Source organism: Stegastes partitus, unplaced genomic scaffold (genome assembly GCF_000690725.1).
Source record: "Stegastes partitus isolate 25-593 unplaced genomic scaffold, Stegastes_partitus-1.0.2 Scaffold958, whole genome shotgun sequence".
NCBI lineage: Eukaryota > Metazoa > Chordata > Actinopteri > Pomacentridae > Stegastes > Stegastes partitus.
In genome coordinates, this window is record NW_007578689.1 from 306675 (window position 1) to 323787 (window position 17113).

The following is a 17113-nucleotide window of genomic DNA, read 5'->3' on the forward strand; positions in this document are numbered from 1 at the left end:
AAGATCCCGGGTGTCCTCACCGGGACGCCAACTGGTGACCTTCTAGCTGTGAGGCTACGGTGCTAACCACTGAGTCACCTGCAGCCAAGTAACAATCAATCAGCCTAATTTAAATGAACTTACATGACGCTTTTCTACCTACACATGCAAGCTTCTTGCCTGCTGTCCGTGCATTCAGTGCAGCGGGGATCAAACTGCCAACTTTGCAACTACTGGACCAACCCGCTAATTCGTTGATGTCACTTTATTGATCAGGATCTGATCAAGGGTATATCAATATGGAAATGTTTCTTGATTTTGTGTCAGTACTGCCTCAGACTTTCTGTCGGACGGCAGCATTTTGTCTGAACCTGAACAAAGTTCCCTGCAGTGAGCCCAGTGTCCCTGAGTACTGATCCAGACAATTGACATCAAGCAGAAGTTCAGGTGTGTTTGTTTTCCACTGCGGTTGACTTGATATTCAGACGCACTGTTTAGTCACCAAAACACGTCGCTGTGAAACGCTTTCCGGCCAGATGCAGGTTTACATCAGTTAGTTGACGTACGTGAAAGGAAACCATGTTTTATGAAAATATGTAAAAGGAGAAAATCACAATTTAAATACCGGCCAAAGCAACACAACATTTTGTTATTTCTATTTCATTGAGAGCCACAGAGCTGAGAATGCTCTGACTACAATGATGCATTGCTTTAAGTCAAGCATCAGGTTAAGACGGAGCTGCAGCATGTCAGCCTATAAATATTAAACTATAAATCTCATAAATGTCAGGATATAAATCACAAAGTGCTGCTGAAAAACTACCAGAAATGATGTTGTGGTCTGATGCAGATCTGTGGAGCTCCAGCTCTGGAGGACTGTTCAGGATGCGGTGGAGCACTCTGTGTTCTGGCTCTGGGTCCAAGGAAGTGTGGAGGTCCGAACTGTGACGGAGTCGTTCCCATCAGTCAGAAAGCTTCAGAAACAGCAGAGAAAGTGAAGGAGCAGCTCATCAACCTCCCATCCAGGCTGCAGGAGTCCAAGAACAAGGTAGGTTCACAATGGAGCCACTGGGAGGACGGGTGTACACACTGGGCAGTCATACTGGGAAATGTGATGCAGAAACAAGCCGACTAACATCATCAAAGCAGGTCGAGATGTACAATCAGCATCCAGGTTGTCACATCAGCCGACTGTGCTGATTCAGTTCTGCTGCTGGTGAATTCTATCGCTTTGTACTGACTGCTGTTTCTGTTATTTTGTCCACCTCGTTTATATCAGTTCGGGTTGGTTGAATAATAAAAGCCCTTCGCTGTGTGATGCTGTAATACAAAATGTGTTTGCAGGTAATATTTGCTGTCTGCAGGCTGGTGGATCTCAGTGCTGCACTGATGATGAAGCCTGACCCTAGTGACTGTGATGAAGGTTGTGATGGCTGCTGTAGGAACTCTGCACACCGACTGTCTTCACTGTACAATAGATGACATCGCTGTTTGCTCTGTGTCAGATCAATGATGCAAAACGAGCAGCTCAGGACACCAAAGACCAGGCGAAGGACCTGCAGGACCAGATCCACAGCAACGCCGACTCCATGGAGAGAGAGAAAAACAAGACCAAGGAGCTCATCCAGCGAGTCAAAGACTACCTGTTGGGTAAGATCACACAATCCGTCCTCCATGTAAAGTTCCCGACCCAATCCACTTTATCGGAGCCAGAGAAAACGGAACAAGTCAGGGACATGCAACTCTGTGACAGAAAATAAGTCATAAATCAGACGTTTTCTCTGCAAACCTGTGATGTGGTGGTCTGCAGGAAAGCATCTCACCATCATCCATCACTGTTCCTCCCTTACAGACGACATGGTTCCTCCAGAGGACATCGAGAAAATGGCCAAAGCTGTTCTGAACATCCAACTGCCACGATCACCCAATCAGATCCAATCGATGATCGATGACATCAATAATCTGGTGATCAATGCAACCAAATTCCAGGACGACCTGAAGAATCTGGAGAATCAAGCCAAGACTGCCCAGGATCTACAGCAGAAAGCTCAGGAGCTCAGGTGAGTGTGGTGTGACGGTTTAGCTGAGGCATAGGGGTGCCAGCCAGGTGTCTCTCCTGGCATGTAGGGCAGTTTTGTCTTTTCCTAAAACATCAAGCAACATACACAAAGAATGCAAGCAGAAAAATGCTTAACACCCTAACCAATGAACACTTTTTTTGGTAGCCATCACCAATGAAATGAAATGAAATGAAAAATATTTTATTTATCCCAGAAGGGAAATTCAGTCATGCAAAATATGAACACAGACACAGAAAACAATCCCAAATATGTCCACTCGGTTCTTTTTAAAGATAAATAGTTTATTCAGTTCAGTTCGGTTCAAAAGAAACAGAAAAAAATTAGGTCGTTTCACCTCGCAGAGAAAATAATACAAATCAGTTCAGTCCAGTAAACCAGGAGATCCACTCCGGACCTCAGGAAGACCTTCAGTTCAGTCCAGTTTGAACTGAATCTCTTTTATTCAGTCCAGAATCTCTGAACATGTCTAAATGACATCAGCAGCACCACAGCAGAAATGGAGCATCTCTTTAATGCTTTGTCAAATTCAACACTTTGATCTGTGGCAGTGTGACTAATTTATACCTTTGTTCCTGCTTTTCCCTGTGTTTTTCTGTTGGGCATAATGTTTACTGTGTTGACTGAGGATGCTAAAAGAGGATGCTAAAATAAATACAAAATATGACTGAATCCAGGTGGTCCAGAAGATGTTTGGTTTTCACCTTTTGATGAATTAATTACTGATTGGTTGAGTCCTGGTCTGTTCACAAGTAAAAACTTTGCATGTTGAAGTCACGTTGTTTTGCTTACTTGTGTTTAGGGAGCGGACGAAGAACATTGACGTGAAAGACATCAGCAGAGACATTTATCAAGCAGAGAGAGCTCAGGACGAAGCCAACAACAACTTGGAGACAGCCAGCCAAGACAGAGACGAGGCCAAGGACAGAATCCAAGAAGTAAAAATCCTAAATACCTCCAACATCCCTTCAGCCCTGCCTCTTGTTGATGTGGTCACACGTTTTTTCTGTCATGTTTCAGACTAAAGACAAACTGGATGATATGGAGGCGAATCTGATGAATCCATCTGACCATCTGTTGAAAGAGATCGAAGCTGTGAAGAACAAAACTGAACAGAACAGAGAGATGGCCCGAGAGGCTCGACAGGCTGCAGAATCTGCTTTAAGCAATGCTACAGAAACGCAGACGGTACATTTTAATATCTCTACAGACACAAAATGTTTGAGTCAGAAAACGGAGCAGTTAGATTTATCAGTTTGTATAGAATTCTGTAAAGTCTTCAGGCTGTTTTCCACTGTGGAACTCGCAGGTTGTTTTATAGCAGAACACCTTTATCAGGAACCATCTTCATTGTTTCAGGAAACATGAATGTAGAACTTCTTTTAGGAAGCATTCCTGTAGAGTCTCTTTTAGGAACCAACAACTTAGAACCTTATTCAGGAACAATCCATGTACAACCTCTTTCAGGGCTCATCAGTGTGGGAACTTTTTGTGGAACTGACCCCAAATAACCTCATTCAGGAACCACCAATGTTGAAGCTCTTTCAGGATCTATCCCGTAGGACCACTTGGTGGAACCGTCCATGTAGAACCTTTTCAGAACCCACCCTCGTAGAACCTCTTTCAGCAACCATCCATGTAGAACCTCTTAGGAATCACCTTCTTAGAACGTAGGGTCACATTGTAACCCCGGTTCTCTGAGTGAAGAGACTGTCTCTTCACCTAGTTACATACACTATCTTGCCAAAAGTATTTGCTCACCTGCCTTGACTCACATATGCACCTAAGTGACATCCCATTCCTAATCCATAGGGTTCGATATGACGTCGGTCCACCCTTTGCAGCTAGAACAGCTTCAACTCTTCTGGAAAGGCTGTCCACAAGGTCTAGGAGTGTGTTTATGGGTATTTTTGACCATTGTTCCAGTGAGGTCACACACTGATGTTAAACGAGAAGGCCTGGCTCTCAGTCTCCGCTCTAATTCATCCCAAAGGTGTTCTATCAGGTTGAGATCAGGACTCTGTGCAGGCCAGTCAAGTTCATCCACACCAGACTCTGCCATCCATGTCTTTATGGACTTTGCTTTATGCACTGGTGCACCTTCATGCTGGAAGAGGAAGGGGCCATCTCCAAACTGGTCCCACGAAATTGGGAGTTTGGAATTGTCCAAAATCTCCTGGTATGCTGAAGCATTCAGAGTTCCTTTCACTGGAACTAAGGGGCCAAGCCCAGCTCCTGAAAAACAACCCCACACCATAATCCCCTCCACCAAACTTTACACCTGGCACAATGCAGTTAGACAAGTACCGTTCTCCTGGCAACCACCAAACCCCGACTGGTCCATCAGATTGCCAGATGGAGAAGCGTGATTCCTCACTCCAGAGAACGTGTCTCCACCGTGGCGTGCTTTCCACCACTGCATCCTACGCTTTGCATTGCACTTGGTGATGTATGGCTTGGGTGCAGCTGCTCGACCATGGAAACCCATTCCATGAAGCTCTCTGCACACTGTTCTTGAGCTAATCTGAAGGCCACGTGAAGTTTGGAGGTCTGTAGTGATTGACTCTGCAGAAAGTTGGTGATCTCTGCTCCCTATGTGCCTCAGCATCAGCTGACCCCGCTCCATCAGTTTACATGGCCTACCCCTTCGTGGCTGAGTTGCTGTCGTTCCCAATCGCTTCCACTTTGTTATAATACCACTGACAGTTGACTGAGGAATATTTAGGAGCGAGGAAATTTCACGACTGGACTTGTTGCACAGGTGGCATCTATCACAGTTCCACGCTGGAATTCACTGAGCTCCTGAGAGCGACCCAGTCTTTCACAAATGTTTGTAAAAACAGTCTGCATGCCTAGCCGCTTAATTTTATACACCTGTGGCCATTGAAGTGATTGGAACACCTGATTCCGATAATTTGGATGGATGAGCAAATACTTTTGGCAATATAGTGTATTACATGTTTATGTGGAATGACCCCAACTCAGGTCCATCTGCAAGATGCAGGACAAGCCGAAGGAACGCAGGTTAAGGCCCCACAAGACGCAAAGGCTGAATCTGTCAATGAACTGGCCACTTGGATTGACAAGTAAGTCACCAAAGGAGACCTCAAATATAGGTAGAGGTCTACTCTAGCCCAGTCATCTACTGATGAGCCTCCCTCAGCACCTGCTCCACAAAGGAGGGACTGGCCGCTACATTCAGACAATAGAATCTTGAAAAGGTGGACTCAGATGACCATGTGGCTGCTGTACAAAGGCAGTCAGCGAGGCTCCCTGCCACAAGGCCCATGAGGTAGCCACATTATAAGTTGAGTATGCTTGAACCCTGGATGAAACAGGCACCCCTGAGAGCACATACACCTGCTGAAATGTTCCCACAACCAAGTGGAACAGTCTACATGTTGACAAGGGCTTGCCCAAATTCCTGGTGTCAAAGGAGACGAAGGGCTGATCAGTTGTCCTATGAGACCGTGTGTGCTGGACGCACTCTGTCCAAAACCCTTTCCAGGCATAGCGTTGACTGGCACTAATCCCCCTTGTCTCCTTCAGAGGTGGTGAGTAATCACAGCTCAATTGACTGGGGCAAGTAGAACTTGGATAAAACCTTAGGCAGCAATGCCGGATTTGGATGAAGAGTTACACCCGACCCCTCTGGCAAAAGCCTGCAGCATTCACTGTGAACTGAAAGTGCATGAAGCTCGCTTACTCTCTTGGCAGAAGGTATTGCTAGCAGAAATGCAGTCTTAAGGGAAAGCCATTTCAACTCGGCCACCCCAAGAAGCTCGAAAAGGGGATGATGAAGTGTATCTAGGACTATACTTAAGTCCCATGGAGGGACCAAGGGCCTATTCCTGCAAACTGTAAGTTTCTGGACACCTCTAAAGAAATATAAAATCAAAGAACAGCTGCCGTCACTAAGTGTGCATTCACCCACACAAACAAGTTTGATTGCTGCCACCATACCTTGCAAGGTAACGGGAGCCCTTCCTGCCTCAAGCTGGGACTATAAGAATAGCAGGACTTCCTGGGCTGTGGCTACATAAGGTTCCACCTTGTGAACTCCACACCAAGCAGTGAAACCCCCCCCCCCAACAGTATGAATAGGCAGCCTTGGTGGATGGTGCCCGGGCTTTGCACTACATGCACAGTCCACACTACAGGCTCTGACAAGCCTAAGGCAAAGAGCCTGTCCCTGTCAGGGGCCAGACCACCAATCTGAGTTCTACAGGAAAGTGGTGGAGCAGGGTCCCACTGGCCTGAGACAGCAGGTCCCTCTTAAGCAGGAGCTCCCATAGTGTTCCATCCAAGAGAGGTAGAATCACTGAGAATCATGGCATGTGGGTCCAAAGGCGAGCCACTCAAAGCAGTCTTATTCAGTCCACCTGGATCTTCAGAAAACAGTCTCAATCCCCTTGCTGAAGCTGAGGCTGAGACAGCCACAGGTGGCATCTAGCAACCCAAAATGAAGCCAAAGGTCTCCCTGAAGCCACTGCCTGCTCCTTCATAATGGAGGAGATTTATGAAGACTCCGACTGGAGCTCATTCACAATGCTGGAACCCCTAGAACTGTCCTGTACCTGATAAGACAGGTGACTGAGGTAAAGAGACGTGATGGCTCCAGTGTTAGCCAGTCTGGTCTGTGTAGCCATATCCCTGTGCAGCTTTGCAAGCAGGCCATCCATAATCTTGAAGTTCTTGCTAGAGCAGGTGGCTCTATCTTAAATAGAGCTGGAGGGAGAAACAAGTGGTGTGAGAGCTGGATCCAAGGGGGGAATGACCCACAGGCAATTTGTTCGCTGCCTTGCATGTTAGACAGTATCCAACATGATGCAGACAGCCTGTGTGTAGCTGGTGCACTGAATTGTTTGCACACTAGGTCATTAAAGTCAGGCAAAGGGACACTTGTGCTGGTGTGCTGGGTGTCTCCCCATCCTCCACAAACCAGGAGGAGGGTGGCCAGAGGTTTTCAGAGAGGGCGACACGCAGAGTCCTGGTTGCCCTACCAATAACCACATAAAAGCGATAGTCTCCACATCCATGTCTTCCCCTTCCTCCTCCTCCAACTCTGGAGTTGGGGGAGATAGAGGAGAGGGGACGGACTGCTGTAGGCTTGATAACAGGGGAGGGTCCGGTAACCTGCCAAGGCTTGAACACTCCCCCCTATCTCTTGTAGGCTCAGCCCTTCTTTTAGTTTTCCTACTTGGAATTGCAGGAACAGAGGAACCTGCACGTTTTACTGCAAACCTACAATAGGCCTCTCTTGTACGTGCAGGCATAACGAAACAGTGCATGCAGAACTGTAGGCTCTTTCTCGATAGCAATGCAAGTTGGTGACCTAAACATAATACACACTTCATGTCCATCCTCCAAAGGCATGGAAATGCCACAGCCCACACAGAAATGCCCTTGGTGGCCAGCCACAGCTGTCATTACACTGCCATGCTATTTCAGGGGGCGGGGATTAGGACTAACACGGAATGACTCGCTTCCTTGTTTACATCCAACCTCGTGGTAAACCTGTTGGCGTTATGCTCATACAACTGCACTTTTTGGTATAGTTGCTTCACCCAGAGGGACAGTTTGGGACTTGGCATGTGTTTTGGACATCTGGGATTTGAATCGATATGAGAGAGAGAGAGAGAGAGAGAGACAGGAGACATCCGTTGTTAGCCAATCAGATTTGCGCTTGACACGGACTACCACTGAGCGTGTCAGCAGCACCACACCAATACGCTTCATGTTGGCAGTGAGACACCAACACGGCTGGAGGAAAGTTTCCTCACCCGCTGACCTGACCGAGAAATCGGCGCTTAGTGGGGATTCGACCAAACTGATTTGCTGCACCCCAGCAATACACCAGTATCAGGGATCACAGTCGCAGGAGCCGGAGCAAGAAAGACCAAGTCTAATGAAATCTGAACAAGCAAACAGCATTCCAGGGAGGCTGCCTGCAGACAGATGCCCAAACCACAACAGTTCAGTGGATGTATGCTGTAACCCATACACGTAGGTCTTTCTTTTGAAGCAGAATGGATCATCACACTGCACCCTGACTGAGGGGAGCTCAAACAACCAGTGAATTCCCAGCAGCACAGGTGCTTATAGTTAACCTGTGGGGCATGACCGGGCAAGCCAGTGTGTCTTAAAGAAGTGTCCATTCTCCATAGATATGAAATATGTAACGAGGTGGAGAGATAGGCTCGGGATGATAGAGAAGTTCTTTCAGGAACTGTACATGTAGAACCTCTGTCAGGAACTGATCCTGTTGGACATTTTCAAGAACCGTTCCTGTAGAACCTCTGGCAGGAACTGACCCTTTAGAGCCTTTTTCAGGAATTGTACATGTACAACCTCTTTCAGGGGAGAGTGTGGGTTCTTCCAAGGTTAGAATAGGGTTGATCGGTTGAATTCAGAGAGAACAACATTTTCTCAACATGCTCTTTTGATGTTGCACTGTTTTTATTGGCTATCCCTCCACCAGGAGCTGGATGATGTAATGAAGCTATTTGAGGTTCTGAAGCAGAAACAGTTGAATCAGACTGTTAGTGGTGAAGCTGCAGATCAACTGAAAAACATCATGAAGGAGGCTGAGGACGTCCAGAGAGAAGTGGAGGACAAACTCCGACAGATACAAGGTGCCTTTCTTACTTTAATTTGTCATCAGTCAGCATCGCAGTACATACATGTAGAACCAAACCACAGTTAACATGCAGTATCACACTGGTTCTATTAACACCAAGATTATCACATGATGGTACCAGACGGTACCACTGGTGGAGCAGTAATACTGTCAGCAAACACTCATACTGACAGGAGTAATACTATCAGCAGGAATAGTAGTTGATCTAAATGATCAATCGGCTGATTGAGTCCTTTTGGCTGCAGAGCTGCTGCATATTGATGATTCATGTTTATTGATCAACTCACAGAGGTTTACTGGTTTATTAAACCTGTTGCTGTGTTTCTGACAGAGTTGGAGCAGAAGATCCAGCAGCTGCTTCAGAGGAAAAACCAGAAAGCAGCTGAAGTGTCTGAGTTGCTGCAGACGGTGGATTCACTGCGACAGGAGATCTCCAGCCGAGCCGAAGGATACATCACATGTACCTCATAAACACTGCACAGTACTGCAGGACTGCTCTTATACACACTCAGAGTTGTAAACAGCACGTGGGATGATGGAATCTTTATTGATTGATTTATTAAAGGTCGTGAAATATGACAAAATTTGCTTGTTTAAAAATATACATACAGCAAATTGAAGTATCAGTTTTTGTGATGGAGAACGTGTGAATTAAATTTTCTTTATTTTTTTTGATTTTCGGCTTTATTTGACAGGATAGTAGAGAGTAAGACAGGAAAGTAGGGAGAAGAAGAGTGGAGGAAGGACCTGCAGCAAATGGCCATGGGCCGGATTTGAACCCATGGCCACTGCATCGGGGACTACAGCCCTGATTATTGGTCGCCCGCTCAACCCGTTAAGCTGCACAGGCGCCTTGTCAATTCAATTTTCTTAGTTTCGTGGCCTCTTAACGTCTCCTGAGTGGTTCTGATCGACTCCAGCTGCTGACTCCTCTGATCCAGTTTCAACAGAACCATCTGATCCACTCATTAGACTCAGATTCTACAGTGGGAACGTCTGAGGAACCAGTCAGGAAGTCACATGGAGCCATTTCAGAGCAGCTTCAGATCCAGAACCATCAGTGTGTCAGCATAAAGTTCATGGTCNGTGTCTTCAGTGTTTCCGCTGTAAAGTCCTTATAAGGAAGCTCAGCCAGATGTTTGTCCAGATGTTCTTCTGCAGGAAACAGACTTTATAGGTCAAACTGTTTGATCCAGTCAGAGACTAAATAAACTGAGCATGCTCAGTCTGAGGCTGTTTCTGTAAACATGGCCTTAATTTAGTGTTTCAGAGAAACTTCTGTGGATTTCATGGAGCTTCATGTTGAACTGAAACCATAGGAATTATGACTGGTTCCACTGGTTCCATTGGTTTCACTGGTTCCACTGGTTTCACTGGTTCCACTGGTTCCACTGGTTCCACTGGTTCCACTGGTTCCATTGGTTTCACTGGTTCCACTGGTTTCACTGGTTCCACTGGTTCCACTGGTTCCATTGGTTTCACTGGTTCCACTGGTTTCACTGGTTCCACTGGTTCCACTGGTTCCACTGGTTTCACTGGTTCCACTGGTTCCACTGGTTTCACTGGTTCCATTGGTTTCACTGGTTCCACTGGTTCCACTGGTTCCACTGATTTCACTGGTTCCACTGGTTTCACTGGTTTCACTGGTTGCACTGGTTTCACTGGTTCCATTGGTTTCACTGGTTCCACTGGTTCCACTGATTTCACTGGTTCCATTGGTTCCACTGGTTCCACTGGTTCCACTGATTTCCCTGGTTCCATTGGTTCCACTGGTTCCACCTGTTCCACTGATTTCCCTGGTTCCACTGGTTTCACTGGTTTCACTGGTTCCATTGGTTTGACTGTTTCCATTGGTTTGACTGGTTCCACTGGTTCCACTGGTTCCATGTCTCAGTCTGTAGATCACCAGTGTGTTATTTTAGTGTCCAGTTGTTCTTACATGTACTGATTGTGTTGCTGATGGCTGAGCAGACTGCTTCTCCATCTCTGTCCACGCTGCTGCTCTCATTCTGCTCAAGTGTTTAAACGACCGTCAGCCTTCATCATCCAGCTGATTCAGAGCAGAACTTCCTTTGATGTTGCTTCACAGACTTTGTCTTGGGCTCAGCTCTGTGGTTTATGACTGAGGCTGGATTTCAGGTGATTTTAAGGTGGTTTAGATGTTTCAGGTGGTTTCAGGTGCTTCAGGTCCACCAGCCTCAGTTTCTGTGGAACCTGCATAGTGCTGCATGTAGACAGTCTCTTGGCTTTTTGTCCCAGCAGGTAAAACTACAGAAGAGATGGTACTTGGAATGTAAACATAATAAAAACGTTGTGGTAGTTGCACTGACAACTGTGAGCTTTGTTTTGTTCGTCCGCTGCCACGTTGACAAGTTGCTCTGACCTTCTGTCTTCAACAGGATGAAAAGAAATGCTTCGTGTGCGACTCGATGGCGCCGTACGACGAGCTGGCCAATAAGACGAGCAGCCATCGCATCGAGAACGTCGTCACCACATTCGCCCCAAACAGACTGAAGACCTGGTGGCAATCTGAGAACGGTGAGAGGCAGGTTACCTGACCACAGATCAGCTGACTCGTGAACTCACTGACACGTTAGAACCAACAGCTGCTTTCAGAGCAGTTTGTTCCGTTTGTGTTCCTTCGTCTGAACAATCAGAGCAGGCAGTTCTCCATCAGAGCTGTTCTGCTCTTTGTATTCAGGTCGAAGAAGTCTGATGCGATGAAAGGAGCAGACAGACGCTTGTTCAGGTTTATGCTGCTTCAGCGGTAGCAGCAGTCTGACTGGATGTCATGTTCCCTTTGATGCTATCCGCTAGCTGAAGAACATCCATCCATCATCTACACACCTTAATCCTCACTAGGGTCGCGGGGGGCGGAGCCTATCCCAGCTGACTCAGGGTGAAGGCAGGTTCACCTGGACAGGTAGCTGACGAACAAGACTACAAAAATGTGTGTAAAGCTCATCACTGACAGTCACAACAAACGGCAGCAATCATCCAAGGTTGTGATCGACCAATCAGAGACGCTCAGGTCAGCTGTCGACAGTTTCAGGTTTATGATGTAAAGTGCATCAAGGCGTGTGATTGGCCAACGCAGCGCTGGCAGGATGTCGTTCACATGAATGAGAGGCTGTGTTGTTTCAGGCAGACTTCAGCCTTTGTCCTTCTCCTTGATTAGTGGTTCTCAAGCTGTGGGTCCCTGCTGGAGGCCATGGACTCATTCCTGGGTGGAGAGCCTTCATCCTAAATAAATAAACCTGTTTGAAGGCAGCTGCTGAATTCAGCTCCTGGTGAGCAAATGTTTTCAAAAATAAAATAAAGTTCTCACTTTAGTCATATGATGCGTCGTCTTTGACTCGTCTTCAGTTAAACGTACGGTTTCCAAATCATCACATTTTACACGACCCCAGAGATTTGGGATGTTGTATTAATGACAATAAAGTCGAAGTGAAGCAAACCTTCAGCAGGTCGTCGCTGTCAGCAGCTTTCATTCACTGATCTCAAGCAGCTTCAGATCAGTTGTGTCTCAGGATGTTCTGATCCGATTACAGATATCAGGATCAGTCAAGGCCTTTTTCACGGATCAGTGTTGAAGCTAAACTTGACCCTTTGTTGACATCACAAAGGTGTCATAAAGGCTCATCTACAATAACCCTCTTATTGATCTGTGACATTATCAATAAGTAACTTATTAACTGATCACAGTCCATCCTGTCCTGATGGTTCTGTTTCAGTCACTCCTGTTCCATCAGCCACTGTGATCCACAACCTCTGTTGGTCCCAGTTTGCCTGAAACTCCTGGTTGGAGGTCATGAACCTCCTCAGAGTCTGTCATGGTCCTGTTGCTGCTAAGCTCCCACAATGCTCTCTGCTCCGAGTGGCGCCTCCTCTGGTCCCTACAGGCCGAAACAGGAAGAGGCTCCACCTGCTATTTCAACACATATTGTGTTTGAGTTCGGGTTAGCATGTGTCACTTGTCTTCCAGCAGTCTCCACCCTAACCCTGGACTGGGGGAAACCATAGTTGGTTCTTTTGTGTACACAGATGCACAGAGAAATGACTAAAAAGAAATCCTGAATCTTGATTGAACAACCAGGTAGTGCAGCTAATTGACAAATACATGAAGTGTGTCTTATCTCGGAGAACAGTATCAGCAAATATGAAATGAGTTGGATCGCTTCATAGAGCCTGAAGCTCTCAGATCAGCCGTCTCATTATTGATCAGTGCTCTCTGGTCTGTAGATCCATTCTCGTGTTCTGAGTCTGAGTCGGTAAAGTTGACCCAGACATGGCTGACATCACTACATCTATCTGATCTACATGATAAACACATCGAAAGCTCTTTCGACACACTTCTTCTCTGTGGATCAGGTTTGTGTGCAGTGATGTCAGTATATTATGGATGACTGATCGTTGACTCTCTGCCCGTCACCTGATGTGGACTTCAGTCTATCTGATGGACTGATGTAAATTGTTGGGTATTGATGAGGGGTGTATTGATTAATCCGTTGAGTGCTGTTGCTGTTCTGCAGGTCTGGAGAACGTCACCATCCAGCTGAACTTAGAGGCTGAGTTCCATTTCACACATCTCATCATGACCTTCAAGGTGAGTCCTACAGAGATGCACACAGCAGGGGATTGTGGGTAACCACAGGCTGATAGATGAACCAAGCTGCAGCAGTTTACTACAGGACAGTCAGAGGTCAGGCAACAGGTGGGACCTCATGAGCTGCATAAACCAGGTGCATCATGTTCTACCTGCAGTAACACATTCCTGGATCACCTGAACACACCTGGTGCTGCGTGATTCTCAGTGAAAGTGAAATTATAATGTTCTGCCCTCAGACGTTTCGACCTGCTGCCATGGTGATCGAGCGGTCAGCGGACTTTGGGACGACGTGGCAGGTTTACAGGTACTTTGCCTACGACTGCGAGACGTCCTTCCCCTCAATCTCCCAGGGTCCGATGCAGAAGGTCGATGATGTCATCTGTGACTCACGCTACTCCGACATCGAGCCATCCACTGAAGGAGAGGTACTGCTAGTATTAGTACTATGGCTGCTACTAGTGTTACTGCTAATGCTTCTGTTACTGTTACTACTACTACTGTTACTGCTAATGGTACTACTAATGTTACTGCTACTACTACTACTACTACTACTGTTGCTGGTACTGTTACTACTGCTACAGCTAATAGTACTTATTCTTTGATGAATGTACCTTCTGTCCAGGTGATTTTCAGAGTTTTGGATCCAGCGTTCAGGATCGATGACCCTTACAGCCCCCGAATCCAGAGTACGTCTTAGCCTCAATAAACAATAACTGGGTTACTGATCATTGATCAGTCACTGACTTGTCATTTTTATTCTCCAGACATGTTGAAGATCACTAACCTGCGGGTGAAGTTCACCAAACTGCACACACTCGGGGACAACCTGTTGGACTCTCGTATGGAGATCAAGGAGAAGTACTACTATGCAATCTACGACATGGTGGTCCGAGGAAACTGCTTCTGCTACGGCCACGCCTCTGAGTGCGCCCCAATCCAGGGGTCCAGCCTGGCCCGGGAGGGTATGGTAAGTCCTGGTGAATCCTGGAGGGTCTGGGGGGTGGGGGGTTAGGGTTAACCCTAACCTTAAAGGGGAATTTATTCACTGTCTTCTGTTTGTCGTTGTTTTTATTTATATACTGTTTTCTGTTTGGAAAATCAACTTTATCCAACTTTAAATAAAATCATACCCTGATGACAGCTGTCATGAAGCAGTTCTTTCAAACACTGGTAACAGCCTACGACTGTACAATCAGCACCTCTTGACAGTTACACTGTGTAAACGTCGGGTTGTGCCTACTGCAGTCACTGCATGACTGGTTATGGATTATTTGTGTTTTTATGTGATTCAGGTTCACGGTCACTGCATGTGTAACCACAACACTAAAGGTCTGAACTGTGAACAGTGTCAGGACTTTTACCACGACCTTCCCTGGAGACCGGCTGAGGGACGCAACACCAATGCCTGCAAGAGTGAGTCCACACCTGTCTACGCCTCGTATAATACATCCATCTCTTTTAAGTTGCTGTTGGGGCTTTTTTAGCCTTTATTATAGAGAACAGTGCAGAGGGAGACAGGATCTGTGGGGAGCAGAGTGGGAGAAGGACCTGCAGCAAATGGCCGTGGGTCTAACTCGAACCCAACCAACACTCATGTTTACCTGAACTCTGTCGACTTGTGACTCTGTCAGTTTGACTAAAGGTTCCATCTTCTTGTTCTGTGGTGTCTTCAGAGTGTAACTGTAACCAGCACTCGGACTCATGTCACTTCGATGTAGCCGTGTTCGTGGCTTCAGGAAATGTCAGCGGAGGTGTTTGTGACGACTGTCAGCACAACACAGCCGGACATAACTGTGAGCAGTGTGGCCCGTTCTACTACCAGCATCCGGAGAGAGACATCCGAGACCCCAACATCTGCCAGCGTGAGTCCTCACAGTTTAACTAACCCTAACCCAGTCCTCACAGTTTAACTAACCCTAACCCAGTCCTCACAGTTTAACTAACCCTAACCCAGTCCTCACAGTTTAACTAACCCTAACCCAGTNTACTACAGTGTACTACAGTGTTATACTACAGTGTTATACTACAGTGTACTACAATGTGTTACTACAGTGTTATACTACAGTGTTATACTACAGTGTTTTACTACAGTGTACTACAGTGTTATACTACAGTGTTTTACTACAGTGTACTACAGTACAAGTGCTGACTGCTCGTCTGTGTTTAGAAGAACTTAAAAGCATCAGTTCTGTTGTTGGAGGTTTGAACTGAGTTACTTGTTTCATTCATGTATAACGTAAATGTAACCCGTCAGCTGTCCTCTACTCATTCTAGTTTTATATATTTGTGTGTGTGTGTGTGTGTGTGTGTGAGTGATTTGTGTTGCATTTGACGTCTATGTGGCTTTTATTCAGCTTGTCGGGTGAAACTTCTCTGTTGCTGAATGATGCTGCAGCTGTTTCAGTCTTGCTGGAGCTTTATTGTGAAAAGTTGTTTGCTCTGCAGCAGGCTGAGTGTGTGGAGGAGGAGCTGCAGCTCTGAGGGGGTCTGGGGGTCGGCACAGACCAGACTCAGACCAGGATCAGACCAGGATCAGAGGATCAGGACGATCTGAGGAGGTTTTCAGTTCACAGTTTGGGAGAATCTCGAGGAATGTGCAGCATGTTGCAGCTTCAGGCGGCGCTGCTGCTCGGTGAGTCCAACCTTTACCAACTTTACCAGTAAGTTAAAGATCCAGCTGGTGAGCTGTGGTCCTCACAGGGCTAGAAACCCGACACCAGGCTCTTCTTAGTTTTGGCTTTCTAAGTTTCCGCTGAACAGATTCGGGTTCTTTCTTTAACTCACTGAAGAGAAACGGGCTGGAACTCATCGGGTCAGAACAAAGAAAGTCGAGACGTCTGCAGCATTTACACAAGTTATTGATTAACGGTCTGGAACCAGATCAGCTGCTTCGATTAGTCCACCTGGTTCAATGGAAGCAATAACTCTGATCGGCTCATGATCAATAACTGAACCTGATCAGAATGATTGATAACAAGGCACAGCTGATGATCCACTTATTGATCTCTGATGGTTCAATACAAACACAGATCCACCGGAGAATGTACTCAGTTACATGTAATCAGTTAGTTTAAACATGTAATCAGATACACAAGAAGAATGTACTCGGTTACAGTTTAAACATGTAATTAGTTACATGTAATCAGTTGCATTTTAAACATGTACTCAGTTACATGTCTACATGTAATCAGATTTGTAACGTGTAATCAGTAAAACCTGTCAATAAAAACAAGCTTTCAAAATCGACCAATGAGACGAGCGACTGTGAACGCTCTTCTTTGATTTTCTGACCTATCTGTCAACCAGTGGGCGGGGCTTCAGCAGCTCACCTGCACGTCACACCTGTTTATATGAAGCTGTTTTCTGATCTCAGCTCTGCAGGTGTTTACCTGTGCTCAGGAGGGCGGGGCTTCAGTGGGCGGGACCTCCGCAGATGACGTCACCTTCCCGGAGCTCAGCGACATGTGCACTGAAGGCAGCTGCTACCCAGCAACTGGAGACCTTCTGATTGGCCGAGCCCACCAGATGTCCTCCACCTCCACCTGCGGACTGAACCGAGCCGAACCGTTCTGCATCGTCAGCCACCTGCAGGTAAATCTCACCTGAACGCAGGTGTACTAGGAAACAGCTTTGTTAAACCGGGAAAATAGTGAAGCATTAAAAAAATACTTTTTATTGAAGTTCCTGCTTTTCAGCTCAAATATTATTTTCTGGCTCCATTTATTCAGTTACTCTAGTTAGTTACTGTGGATACTGTAGTTACTGTAATTCATTCAGTTACAGTAGTGTTATTGTGTGCCAGTGTGT

General features: G+C 46.4%; 2 protein-coding genes across 2 annotated transcripts in view; both read left to right on the forward strand.

Annotated features, from left to right (window-relative positions):
• LOC103366620 (laminin subunit beta-4-like) overlaps positions 1 to 9776 on the forward strand; it is a 52961-nt gene extending 43185 nt beyond the window's left edge. The window contains exons 11-17 of the mRNA XM_008294391.1: positions 830 to 1027; positions 1485 to 1629; positions 1832 to 2039; positions 2860 to 2995; positions 3078 to 3245; positions 8539 to 8692; positions 9029 to 9776. Coding sequence (XP_008292613.1) covers positions 830 to 1027; positions 1485 to 1629; positions 1832 to 2039; positions 2860 to 2995; positions 3078 to 3245; positions 8539 to 8692; positions 9029 to 9168 — 1149 coding nt within the window. The 3' untranslated portion in view covers positions 9169 to 9776. The remainder of the gene's footprint in view (positions 1 to 829; positions 1028 to 1484; positions 1630 to 1831; positions 2040 to 2859; positions 2996 to 3077; positions 3246 to 8538; positions 8693 to 9028) is intronic.
• Positions 9777 to 11099: 1323 nt separating this feature from the next.
• lamb1a (laminin, beta 1a) overlaps positions 11100 to 17113 on the forward strand; it is a 33745-nt gene continuing 27731 nt past the window's right edge. Inside the window, exons 1-7 of the mRNA XM_008294392.1 lie at positions 11100 to 11235; positions 13230 to 13303; positions 13543 to 13731; positions 13929 to 13992; positions 14071 to 14273; positions 14599 to 14719; positions 14980 to 15168. Of these exons, the coding sequence (XP_008292614.1) occupies positions 11127 to 11235; positions 13230 to 13303; positions 13543 to 13731; positions 13929 to 13992; positions 14071 to 14273; positions 14599 to 14719; positions 14980 to 15168 (949 nt within the window). The 5' untranslated portion in view covers positions 11100 to 11126. The remainder of the gene's footprint in view (positions 11236 to 13229; positions 13304 to 13542; positions 13732 to 13928; positions 13993 to 14070; positions 14274 to 14598; positions 14720 to 14979; positions 15169 to 17113) is intronic.